Raw genomic sequence first — 13,686 nt, 5'->3', positions numbered from 1 at the left:
AGTTTTGTTGTTTTTTATCACTGTTTGAAGCACTTCTGTTTTTGTGTGTGAGTGGTTAGTCCTATTCTGTATTCTCAATGTTAACCTGGTCTCCCTTGTAAAAAAAAAAGAAAAAAGAAAGGAAAAAAAAATCTCCCGTCTGTAGCTTCTGCTACAGAAACCTTGAAACACCTGTTCTTGACTGGCCCAACACTCCAATCTAAGCGCAGCACTCCAATCTAAACGCAGCACTCCAATCTAAGTGCAGCACTCCAATCTAACCACAGTACTCCAATGTAAACGTGTTTTATACTTCTGGAAATGTGCTGGTTTTTTTAAAAAAGATATCATGCTAGAATTCATTTGGAGTCTTATTGTTAGTAGCAGATATCAGATTTTTTTTAACTGACATATTAGACTTTTGGAAATGTATAGATAGATGTTATGCAATGTAATGTTAATGTACTGATTGCATCAATGTACGACACTTTTGTTTGCTTTTATTTTTGTATGCCAAATGTATGCTTTTTTTATATTCTGGACTATCACGTAGGGACCACATCTTGGGCCTCAGGCGACAGGTCCATTGGCTACCAGTTAAGGAAAGAATCATCTTCAAAACTCTTGCCCTCACGCACAAGTGTCTTCACGATCTGGCCCCCCAGTATCTTGTACAAAGATTCTCCAAACCCCATGCCTCCAGGCCATCCAGAGTGGCATACTCCAACTTGATCACTGTGCCCAAAACCTGCAGAGTTTGTGCTGGTGGCACCAGCTTCCCCACTATGGCTGCCACCCTGTGGAATTCCCTTCCACTGCATATCAGATGAATAGACTCTCATACAGCCTTTCACCAGGCCATCAAGACTAGTCTCTTCATATAATTGTGTGTGTCTATCTGCAACAAAGCAATCTGCATATGTAACACTGTATCATGTTTAAGACCACTTCTTGGGCGGCTTTTTTGTAACCCTTAATCAAGCCTTCCTATGCTCCGTTTACAGCGCCTCGATGCCTGTGGGCTGCAGTGCACTTTACAAATGTAAGAAATAAATAAAATAAATAAATAGTATGCTTATGTGTTTGCAAAAGGTTTATATGCTAAACCAAAATGCAAATAAAACAAAGTTTCTCGTGTACTATTCCCTGCTCCTTTTCCTTTTGGGTAACCCCAAAACAAAACAAAAAAGTGCTCATGTACTTTCTAGTGCCTCTTTTTCCACTAGCCGAGAGGTCTTCCTGTTCTGTGTGTTAGTCAGTCACCATCCCTACTGTTTGAGTGTTTTGAGAACATTTTCTCATTAAGTGAGTCTTACATGAACCCCTTGGTTTGTGTTTTCCACATTGGCACCATAAAGAGCATGCCCTTTTATTTGGTGGGTGTCCTGGTGGAGATGATGAGGTGCTGGACTACTCCTCAACTTCTATGTCAGACGTCCAGGTGGTCAGCCAAGGGGAGGTCAAGGATGTGCAGGGCTGGTGAGAGGTTGAAACTGTGCATAAGGGGTGGGGGGGGAGCTGGAAAATTGGAGGAAGCCATGTGGGGCAGGGAGACCTTGCACCAGACCTGTTGGTCAAAGAAGAAGGTGGAGTGCATGCTGGGGAGGATGTGTCTACAAACCAGGGGAGGGGAGATGCTGGATCAGTGCAAGTTCCCGCAGGGTGTGGGTGAGTACTTTCCAATGTGTTTAAGCAGAGAGGTGATATCCCAGCAGCAGGCAGAGGTAGCCAGAGAGGTGCAGAGGAGAGGTAATATGGGCACACCTACAAGGGTGTTAAGGGAGTCCTGGCCCCCTCGAAACATGAAACATTGGATTTGGAACCCTCCCTCACCCCATGCTAAAATTATAGCACCCATTTATTTGCCCTCTGTCCCTCACTAGCCAGCTAAAGTTCCTGTGATTGCGTGAGACGAAGCACATATCAGGACCTGCTGAGATGAATTTCAGCTTAAATAAGTTTCACAGACATACTTGTTAAACATAACATCCTGTGGTGATTCTGATTTTCCCCAAATCCTCTTTGATATTCTGCAAAGCAGCAAGATGATATTTTCCTGCTCCCCCTTCTTGCAAGTGATTTAGTTTCAGAATGAAGGAGATATATTGACAGGGGCTCATTTTAAAATCTGGGCACAGTAAAGTAGGTGTAAAAGTAAGGCGTAAAAGGTTTACGCCAGTTTTTACACTGGTTTCCCCGCTCTGGGGCATTTTAAAAATCTTTTGCAGGCAGAGTGGTAGAGAGGTGGGGTAAATATATGTCACTCCTCCTCGTGCACACTTTGCATGCCATATCACCTAGTTTTACACATTGATTAGATTTTCGTGCAGGTGTAAAGCAAATTAATTCCTATGGGATCTGCCTACGTTTAACATCTGCTAAAACAGGTGGATTCCATAGGAATCGATGGTAAATGTAATATGCAAATTATAATTTGCAGGTGGCTTTTACATTTGTTTACAAAACAGAGTAAAATGAAGCATGGAGGTGATTTCAGCTTGTGCACACTCTTTCTTTTTTAACTCTTTTTTTGAAAAAATAGAAAAATGCATGCAGGGGACCTAACAACACGTACAAGCTGTTCTTGGTGTCCCACTGCATGCATTTACCACTTTTAACAAAATGAGCCTTCCTGGTGGAATTGTTTATATATGTAGCATGAGAGTGTTTCGTTTACAGACATCGATTTGTGTGCCAACTGGGCTAGAGGGACTTTTCATTGGATGCAAACTAGACCACCTGAGATCATGCTGAGTAACCCAAAACAGTGATTGGAGGGTCTCATGAGGTTTCGAGCATGAAGCTCTCTTTCTACTCAACACCCATCACTTTTTAGACCACATCCCTTTTTAGATCTCCCTTCAATTTCTTATGTACTTGACTTTGTTCATGTGTTACCATAGAGAACACATTGTAAATGGTGTGCCTTTTTACTCCCCTTTTCTTTTACAAATTGTGATGTAAAATGTAGCATTTCAACCTATTATTTTGAAAATGTTCTTTGGGATATAATATCCCTGCCTTACTTGGGGCCACCTCACAACGCTCGTTCACTTGCGCCAACTCGTGAAAGATGTTAATGCCCCTCCACTCAAAGTGTTCACCTGCCACCACTGACCTTAAATAGTTTACAATGCCAGTGCCCCCCAGATGCCATCCACCTCCTTTGCAACAGAATCTGCCTCTGCCAGTGTTCACATAATATTGTTACCAGCTGTACACTGGATGGTATTCTTGGCCCAGATGCTGCCTCCCCTTGTTTGTATGATAGGTGAAAAAATGTAATGTTTGATTTTAAAAATATGCTTGTACATGTCACCTAGTGCAGCACGTGGCATGCTCGTGCTGCAGCAAGAGCATCTCATCATCCAATGTGTGCTTGCATTATTGCCCGGGCCAGCTTCGCATTTGGTCAACTGAAGATGTCATCCAACACACATTCCACCAACCTCATCACAAGTCGCTCTGAAGTACATTCCGCGGTAAAGGTACATGCCTGGGAATTGTCTCACAATGGAGAACATCCACTGAGATTGACAGGAGGTTGAACTTTCAATTCCTCAGGGGTTGAAGGGAGTTTTCACAGATCTAATCTACTGAAGGTCGGAGTGGAAACACACATGGTATTGCTGAACCGTGGCATGAGGTTGGAAATGTCTGGTCTCTAGCTTTGCCACCCCACCCACTAATTAGTCAGACAACAATGACAATGATGGTGACATAGCTGATGATCAGGACAAAGATTATGACCGGTTAGACTCCAAACAGGAGTGTGCATTATTGCAGGGAATCAGTGATACCAAGGATGCAGACAAGGGCGCCAGGGAAACAGAGGCTGGAGCAGTAAATGAGACTCAACCCCCACGAGTGTACCATCTCAGTGAGCAACATCCTTCTTGCCACAGGTCAAAAGAACATTGCATCATTACATGGGAATCTAGAACACTACCACCACACCCGCCAGCACCAGAGCACACAGATATGCCCAGCAAGTGTGTTGATAGCTCACAATGAAAATCTGCACTGTGGCAGTATTCCACGCAAAATAAGCAGCGACCAAATCTGGCCACTTGCCAACTCTATCTGAAGACAATGAGCCGCGGAAAGGCAGGGTCACACCTCGAGGAGCACATCTTTGTGTTGCCATAGGTCGCAGTACCATATGCAGACATAGGAGAAAGTTCAAAACAGGCCAGGTTTCAGGTAGCTATACCCTAATCCCTACCTTATACTTCTCAACCTCACTTCCTGTCCTTCTGATATTCCCACCAACCCACACACTCGTGATCTGCTGCACACGTCACATGGAAAATACATTAGTGCCTTGCAGGCATGCATAAGTCCAGTGAAAGTGGGATCAAGCAGAACTTGAAACTGACATAGCCTGTCATACTACCCTGTATAGATGCATAGGCCAACCTGATCAATTACTGGGCTAGAAAACTCCAGTTACGGTATAGATCTCTAAGCTGCTGCTAAGCTATGCAATCAATCATTCATTGCTGGGTTGATGGCTGTGTAAAACGAGTACATAATTGTTGAATTGCATATCAGCCTCAAATGTATGTATGAAATTCCATTTGCTATGCAATGTCACACGATGATCTTCGAGAAACCCAGGACAGTGCAAAACTGCCCTCTGGAAAGCACTAGATGGCTAAACGGATGAGAGATAAGTAAACATGACAAGTAACAGGAGCATTATCAAGAAACTACACTTTTAAACATTGCTGAAAAATACAGCGCTGCACAGGGTATGAGTCACTCGGCACTGAGTGGCTCCCTCCACTCTGCTGTCCCTCCTTGTACTCTCTGGTCAGGGAGGTATCAGCGAGCGTCACCGAGACAACTCTACTTTCGCTTTGCAAAAGACAGAGAGATGGCTTATGACAACGGGCAGTATAAGTGAAAACGTTCTCATACAAAATAGGTTTCGAATTTGCTTATGTGTGCAATTGTAATGTGGATGAAATCTTCGATGCAAAAGGTTTCTTTGTAAACTAATGAGCATGTTAAATAAATAGAAAATAGGTACACACATGTTAAGTTACACCTAAGACTGCGTATTTTCCTTTCTCATCCTCTCTCTCCATCTACTCCTGATGACGTCACCTCACCCAACTCTATTTTAATGTCGATATTTGGCAGCATTTATTTCCCATGCAGCTAGCTCACCTACGCCCAAGAGGTGGCCTCGTAAATGGTTATGTGTGAATGATGTCAGAGTAATGTTGTCTTCCAGTGTGGAACTCAGATATGATATAATATGATATGATAGGTTATTTATAACGCGCTCAATACCCAGAGGTTTCTAAGCGCGGACCCAGGGATCGAACCTGCGTGCTGCGTGTCATCTTGCTTCCAAGGCGAGCATGTTGCCGCTGAGCTATCCTCCCGAGATGGCAGAGGATGACCCTCAAGTCTTCCGAACATCTCTCAAAGTCTGGCTGTTCACTATGCCACAATGTGCAAACCTGCACAGCACCCTGTGAGGACTGCACTAAGTAGCACTTTCAACCTCTAGCCACCGCAGGCCGGGAATCGGAGGCCCACCAGGAATACTCTGATCAACCAGGAGGGTCCTGCAACATCCATGGGTTGACCACTTGGATTTTAACAACATACTTGCCATCACAAATCTGGGCTCAAAGTCTGATCAGAGCATTGCTCTCAGAAATAGGACACACTAGAGTAGGGCCCTTTGCGGTCCATCTTACTCACATCTGTAATACACCTGTGCAAAACCCCTTAATCAAGAATACCTTGAGGATCGGAACCAGACTGGGTCAGTCAGTCTCCGTAACCTTTTCTCCCCAACACACAAGACAGTGACACCACTCCACAATCATCATAGATTGGAACCCAGAACACTATAATCAGCCTATCGCCATAATTCTAATAGGACTCTTCAGGAGCCCCAAATCGCCGCCCCTTTCCCCAACTTTTCAATCTACCAGCAACTGCAGTATACACAGGAATACAGCAACCAGAGTGATTCATGTCTGATGCTGATAGCACCACAGGATCCTGGGAGAGCAGCTCAGAGCTAATCACACAGCCTGCTACATCTTTGGCTCTATCACAGAATGTGCTCCACCAGGGCCTTTGCCAGTGTCTCAGAGCTTTCATCCAGTAAATCTTGAGGTTTTCCTTCTAGCACATCCGCAGGGGACATTGCCATAAGCCCCAAAGAAGTATACCAGTATACTCTGGGCTCTGGTACTTCTGGGCCACACTCATGAACACCTAGACCCTGATTCGTGGAATTATTTGCATGTAAAACGGAGATTGCGTGCCATTCTGGCCGCAAATCGCAATTCGTCAGACAGGGTTTGTGGGCAGAATGGCACGCACATCCCTGTTTTACATGTAAATAATTCCATGAATCAGGGCCCAAATGTTTAGTACCTGCTTTTATGTATGGGAAAACCACACTTTACAAGGCCACCACACATTTCAGAGATGCACTACAAAAGACTACTTTACATTATAGTGCCTTACAGTTAATTTGGATAATAAACATAATACAGCACTTAGAGCAGTGAGATATCCGCAATAAAGCGCTAGATAGAATTGTGATATATGGGATAGAGTGCCCCCTACAGTACCTTATTAGGATATTGCAAGTCACTGAGGCGTTCCGTGACCAAATAGAGGAACGAGGCAGACGTGGAGTTCCTTTATAAGGTCACAGAACTCCAAGGTGACTTGCAATACCCTTTTTATGTATGGTAGGGGGTATTTTATTCCTTATAATACATGGCCACACATTGTCATGCCCCTTAATACCTCGTCTGTTTGCAGGGAGTCGGACAGTTATTCACAAGCTGCAGCTGAGACATGCACAACCTTAAACTGTGGCAAGTACATGTTTCTGAGCTAGCACACGCCTGCACACGTGTATGCTGCTAGTGCGACACGTGTATGCCCAACATGGAGCTGTGATATGCACAGGCTTACATTTTATTTATTTATTTATTTATTTATTCGCATTTGTATAGCGCACTTGCAGCCCATGGACATCGAGGCGCTGTTACAAGTAGGTGTTGGATTCTTAATTCAGCAGATATGCATGAGACCAGAGGTCTTATGGATAAAGAATTACAGGCATAGTTGCAGGTGAGGCATGATATTCGTAATACAGTAACGGAATGCAGTCAGGTACGTTTCATACAAAGAGCTTAGTTTTAACAGCTTTGCGAAAGGCTTGGGGGGATTCAATCATTCTGATGTGCGGTGGCAGTGCGTTCCAGTGGGTGGCGGCCCGAGTGGGAAAGCTGGCACCACCGGCGCGCACCTTGCGTGATTTGGGCGTGACAATCGTGTTGGTATAGCACATTCTTAATGGTCTGGTGGCAGAGTGCTTGGTGATTCTTTGGGTCAGGTAGGGTGGAGCAAGTTCATGGAGGCATTTGTGGGTGAGGGCGAGTGTTTTGAAAACAATCCTCTCTTTCACCGGAAGCCAGTGTGCCTGTCTTCTGACTTCTGAGATGTGGTCTTTTCTCGCTGTACCTTTGGCCGCCCTGAGTGCATTGTTTTGAACTAGCTGAAGTTTGGCCAGGTTCTTATTGGAGGTCCCAACGAGTAGGGCATTACAGTAGTCCAGCCTAGATCCAATTATTGCCCTAGCAATGGTGAGGCAATTCTGGCGTGACAGGAAAGGTCTGGCAGCGTTGAGGACTTTCGAGTAATAGGCTGAGGAGGAGGCAATGGCATTGACCTGTCTATCCATTGACAAGTCGGAGTCTAGGTAGACTCCGAGTGTCTTCACATGATTGGAGACCTTGATGGGAATGTTGTCGATAGTGAAGGAAGTGTACTGTTCACCGAGGTTCCCCAGCGTGGAGGGTGCTCCTATGAGGAGGAGTTCAGTTTTTTCACTATTGAGGCATAGCCAGTTATCTGCCATCCAAGATTGGATAGTGGAGTAGATGGTGGTAAGAGTTTTAGTGTCCGCCAGGTAATCGCCTGTGAGTGGGATGAGGACCTGGGTGTCATCCGCATAGTTTGTATACGAGATGCCCAGGGAGTCAAGGATGCTGAACAGTGGCCTGGTGAAGAGGTTGTAAAGCGTGGGCGCGATACATGAGCCCTGAGGCACACCGCAGGTGATGTGGCTAGGGGTGGCACAGGCTGAGTCAGAGAAGACTTTCATGACCCTTTCTTGGAGGAAGGAGGTAATCCATTCGCAAGCTTTGGGGGAAAAGTTAGCTTGGGTAGCTAGATGGTGACACAGGGTGTTGTGATCCACCAGGTCAAAGTCGGCGGATAGATCCAGGAGCAGAAGGAGAGCAGGTTTCCCTGCGTCTCTTAGATCGTCCATTTGGTTCTTTAGGTCCAAGAGAGCCGTTTCGGTACCGTGTCGTGGGCGGAAGCCAGATTGCCGCAGGCCGAGGAGACGGTTTTCTTCAAGGAACTTTTGGACTTGCAGGTAGGCTGCTTTGTCCAGAATTTTTAGCAGGAAGGGTACAGTGGTGATAGGTCGATAGTTCCCCGGGATCGTTGGGTCCAGCGAGGGTTTTTTGAGGAGTGGGCGTACCCAGGCCTCCTTAAGTCCAGCTGGAACGTGGCCAGACTGGAAGGATGAATTAATGAATGCTGTGAGGAATGGAGCTAGGATCTGTGCTGAGTCTTTAATGAGACTGGCTGGACAGGCATCTCCCTTACAGTTGGAAGGTTTGATGGATTTGAGCAGGGCGATGACCTCGTGCTCAGTAATATCTTTGAAGTCAAAAGATGGAGAGGGATTAGTGGTGGAGGGTGTGGTGGGTTGACTATGCAGGTTAGCTATGAGGTGGGAAAGGGCTTTTTGGTGGCCACGAATTTTAGTTTGAAGAGTGTTAAGCTTGTCTAGCATTGCGGATTGAATACTCTTGCACCATTTGTCATCTTTGATGAGAGCGGGAGGAGGAGAGGATGGTTTTTCCAGTTCCCTGAATATGGTGAAAATTTCCTTTGACCCCGATTTGGCGTCATAGATCCTAGCGTTGAAGGAAGCAGCTTTAGCTAAGGTGATGTTAGTTTTGTAGGATTTAGAGATGGCTTTGAATGCATTGTTGGTGGTTTCTGATGGATTAGCTTTCCAGGTGGAGAGGGCAGTCCTCTTTTGCGCACGTTGATCAAGGAGTTCTTTGGAGAACCATGAATTAGCGTGTTTGGTTTTCTTGGCTTTTTTGAGGGTCAGTGGCGCAACGGCATCGACTGCTTGGGTGATGACTTCTTTGAATGTGTTGGCTAGGGTTTCTGGGTTGTTGGAGAATGGGGCCTGCAAGGCCGGGTTGCGGAGGTAGGGGGCTAAATTCTCGACTGTGAGTTGGCGGGAGCTCCTGGCGAGAGTGGCTGGGCAAGGGGCGGGAGGTGAGTTGGTCACTTTTTTGGTGCAAAGGTTGAATTGGATGTAATGGTGGTCAGACCATGGGGTGGGCGTGTTTTCCATGACAAGTAGTGAACAGTTATGTTGACTGATCCAGTCGAGGGTGCGCCCTTTGATGTGGGTGGAGTCAGAGACAGATTGCGCAAAGCCTAGGGTGGATAGGGTGTACTTGAGGGTTTTGGCATGGGGGTCCTTCGGGTCATTGAGCCCCAGGTTGAAGTCGCCCAAGAGTATGACCTGGGAAGTCTTTTTGATGTTGTTGGACAGTGCGAAAATGAGGGTGTCATGGAAGTCAGTGCAAGGACCCGGAGGTCTGTAGACAATGTGCACAGTTATGGTGCAGTTAGGAGAAACATTAATTTTGAGTGGGAGGTAGTCACTATTGTGGTCAAGTTGCCCTGCCATTTCCCTAATAGCAAAGGTTTCCCTGGCGATGAGGGCCACGCCACCACCTCTCTGAGAGGTGCGGTCTTTCCTGAATATGGAGTACCCAGATGGGATAGCCAGAGATAGTGCCGGTCCTGAACTTTCATTGAGCCAGGTTTCTGTGAGGAATAGGAGGTCAAGATTGTCCTTGATGATTTTGACGAGACAAGTCACATGGTGCTGAGTAGGAAAGTCATAGGCAACTCTAAACTGGGAGTCACACAGGCTTGGAGAGGCGTGGCACGAGGACACAGTTGTTTTTGTTTTTAAAAAAGCCTCTTTTGTTGCATTGACCAAAGAAGTGTTATGCATTTCGAACTTGGCCAAAAAAGTGTACCAATGCACAAAGAGATGAGGTGATCTGCCCAGGATCACATAAGTGGGTAAGCCACGATTTGAGCTTATCTCTCTTCATTTCAAATCATACATCTTGCGCAAGGCAGAGACAGCCGGAGAGCACTGGCAGCGTGCGCATGGCTCCAGGATGGCAGTGCAGGGCTGCACCGCACGGTTCCTCGCAGGGCTTCCTTTTTTTTCGAAATTGTGCTGCCTTTTTTTTTTATATATATATAGTGAACATGTTGTCAACGGTGACAATGCTGGCCATGATATAGCAATTAAAGTCTGTTGCATACGTTGATTTGTTTTGTTGTTTTGTTTTACTTTTAAGTTAACTGGTTTAAACAATGAAACCTTACACTTATTCCATGCAGTACACATCTTCACAATAAATATTATAGCAGCATACATTTGAAATGAATGTCATTATTCTGCTGCAGAAATCTACAATTGCAATTATAAGGGAAATCTGCTGTCCATTCGTCATTCATCTTGCCCACAATACATGTGTTAAGAACATGTTGTCTATCACAAAACAGTAAAAGTCCCCATCCTACGCACCTTTCTTATCAGATAACATGCAACATATAGGTGTTTAGCGGGTTTTTTTGTTTTAAAGACAAGTTCATACCCAGGACATCACTGAGAAGTCATCTTGTTAAACTGAACAAGTGTATCTTTTCAGAGTTCAATGACAAGTCTAAATGCAAACACTGTCTGTGCTTTGCCATTGAATACCACCAATTTATCACGATGCTATCAGAACTCTTGACTCATCACGACTTCGGCGGTAACCCTTAAATCCGGCGGTAGCGCTATTACCGCCAGATTTAAGGGTCCGCCGAATCAGGGCTTCAGCGGATTTTGCCCCAGCTCTGAGCTGGGGGGAAATCCGCCGAAATTTCACGCTATTACCACCGGCGGGAAATCCGCCAGCAGTATTAGCGCGAAGATTCCCCTTGAGCCCAATGGGGAATGGGGCATTCCCGAATGGGCTCAGTGGGGAATGTGGACTTACATTACCGCCAAACTCGTGATCCGGCGCTATTAGCGCCGGGGAGTTCGGCGGTAGGGCTAATACCGCCCGCACTAATAACGTTACCGTTACCGCCCAAGTCGTGAAGTCTGGGAGAAGGTCAGCATGGGGTCCGCTCGAGGGCCCACCATAGAGGGGGTCATCAACTGAAGAATAAAAGTGAACGCAGGTGCCAACGTGCATTGAGGTTCAGTGAAAGGGGGTGCGCTGGCCTCAACCCCCGCCCCCATATGATCTCGCATCACCTTAGGGACCCAGCAGAGATCAGTCTTCAGTGACTTTTACCAGCTTGGCCTGAGATGGACCCGACGCAGCAGAAAAGTTGGACAAGACTATGAACAACTGGGACCGTCAAGTTCTTGAAATGGCTGATGGACCGGGTCCTGGGCAAATGCTGGCAGCAGGGCGGCCCATGAACAATACCGATTTGTGCCAGGCGATTCTGACTGGGACTGGCGCTCGCCCACCTCTGCAGTGGCACATGTGAGCGGGAGAGGCGCACAGCCAAAGAGTCGGCATTCCGCCGCACCCATGGGGCAATAAGGCTGGGGTAGAGAGGAGAGATGTCGCGGCGAAACTGCGGCGCAAAAGTTCTCACAGAGCGCAGAGTTTGAAGGAAGGTGGCAGTTCTCACTAGAAATGTGTTGCCGGAGCCTTGACACACACACCTCTGGTGCACAAGGAGCGGACGACACGTGGGTCAAAGAAAAAAGTACTCACCGAACAAGGAGTTGCTGAAGCCGTACCACACGCAGCCGGCGGTGCCCAGCAGCCAGCGCCCCTGGGTGCTGGCAGCGAAGCTGAAGGGGGTGCCGAGCAGGCAGACCAGCAGGTCGCTGAGGGAGATGTTGGCCAGCAGCATGTTGATGGGGGAGCGCAGCCCCCGGTACCGGCCGAAGAGCAGCAGCACCAGAAGGTTGTTTGCCAAGCCCACGCTCCCAATGATCCCCAGGAAGACTGCGACCACCACGTGGCCCGCGGAGCCAAGTCCCGCATCCGGGCGCTCCCCGGGGGCGCTGCAAAAGGGGCTCCCGTGGGCCGTGGAATCGCAGGCCGGTACCGGGCTAGGCGGCAGCATGACTGGACCTGTGAGGTGCATACCGCCCGCAAACTCCGCTCGCTCTTATACCGGGCTGTGTGCACGGGCCACTTTTTGGGCACCAGGTGCGGCGCATCCTCTAGGAGTGCGAGCAGCCAATCAGCGCCTTCGGACAGGTGTGGGCGCGCAGTGCGCCGCCGTGTGGACACGCGTGCGCCCGCACCTGCCACGGACTGGAGGGATGCGCGTGGGAAGAGGGAGAGGGCGGGGGGGATGGGTAACCAAGCTGCGGAGCACTCGGCGGCGACTGGGCAGCGAGCGGCAGCGCAGCGCATGGAGTGGAGGGCAAGCGACTCCCTGACGGATTGCCACAGTCCAAGCCGGACGCTACCCACAGGACAGCGGGCACAGAATGCAGTTCACCAAGGACAGCATGCAGACCTGGTGGTAAGGACATTTGTGCACAAGAACGCAAGTCCCACAGGGAAGGGTCTATGGCGTTGCTAAGGACAGAAGGATCTATGGCACTGCTAAGGACAGAGGGCGCGGGAAAGCAAATAACAGAGGACACCGTCGGTCCATCGAAGGCAGGAGACGAGGGACCGCTGGAGGAGGCGCCAGGCCGGCCGAGGACTGCGTGGAATACTTTGGCAGACGGTTAGTGGGTGATAACGCACGGGACTGCGCTGGGCAGAGACAGCGGGAGAGCACTGGCTCCAAGGACCCGGCTGCTCGAGGATGGCAGTGCGGGGCTGCAGGGCTGATGGCGAACCACACGCTCGCACAGCAGAGCACCCCCAGGCGCGGCAGGATGGCGGTGCGGGGCTTCACCGGGCGTAACGCACGGTTCCCCACAGGGCTGATGGCGAGCCACACGCACGCACAGCAGAGCACCCCCAGGCGCGGCAGGATGGCGGTGCGGGGCTGCACCGGGCGTAACGCACGGTTCCCCACAGGGCTGATGGCGAGCCACACGCACGCACAGCAGAGCACCCCCAGGCGCGGCAGGATGGCGGTGCGGGGCTGCACCGGGCGTAACGCACGGTTCCCCACAGGGCTGATGGCGAGCCACACGCACGCACAGCAGAGCGGATGGCACAGTCTCGCGCAGGCTGCTGTACTGGACCACGGAAGGAACCCGGGCAAGTAACAATACTGGACACAGCAAAGTATGAAGAAAAGTACTGGGCACGTTCGGCAGCTCATACGACTCGCCCCGACATGGATCTGGATACAGCGCTGCGCGAGGCAGCGACCTCCTTGCCACGCGCCTTTGCGGTTTATTTAGGAATAACCACGGAGCGCCGGGGACATTTCTGCACCTCAAATGCGACTGAAAGTGTAATTATATTAGTTAACTACTGGTTGTCTTACCACGCCGCTATTCCAGCCCCTCACCGCGCCTTTAATAGCTGAACGCGTCGCGTGGTGATTATCAATCCCTGCACTGCCTCGCTTATCCGCTCCCTGCCATTTCTCACGTGCTGCCCCTCC

The 13,686-nt window shown here is 48.7% G+C and overlaps 1 protein-coding gene across 3 annotated transcripts in view; it reads right to left on the bottom strand.

Moving 5' to 3' along the window:
- The window catches only part of LOC138491340 (opsin-3-like), a 2,251,654-nt gene extending 2,239,266 nt beyond the window's left edge, over window positions 1-12,388 (bottom strand). For 2 of the 3 annotated variants that reach the window (XM_069617819.1, XM_069617821.1), the window contains exon 1: window positions 11,874-12,384. In XM_069617819.1, the coding sequence (XP_069473920.1) occupies window positions 11,874-12,252 (379 nt within the window). In that variant the 5' untranslated portion in view covers window positions 12,253-12,384. Of the gene's footprint in view, window positions 1-11,873 lie in introns of all 3 variants that reach the window. The other variant, XM_069617820.1, reaches the window with a different exon arrangement.
- Window positions 12,389-13,686: the final 1,298 nt, after the last annotated feature.

Source organism: Ambystoma mexicanum, chromosome 10, assembly GCF_040938575.1.
Source record: "Ambystoma mexicanum isolate Mex_15411 chromosome 10, UKY_AmexF1_1, whole genome shotgun sequence".
NCBI classification, from domain to species: domain Eukaryota; kingdom Metazoa; phylum Chordata; class Amphibia; order Caudata; family Ambystomatidae; genus Ambystoma; species Ambystoma mexicanum.
This window is presented reverse-complemented; position numbering and strand designations above follow the sequence as displayed.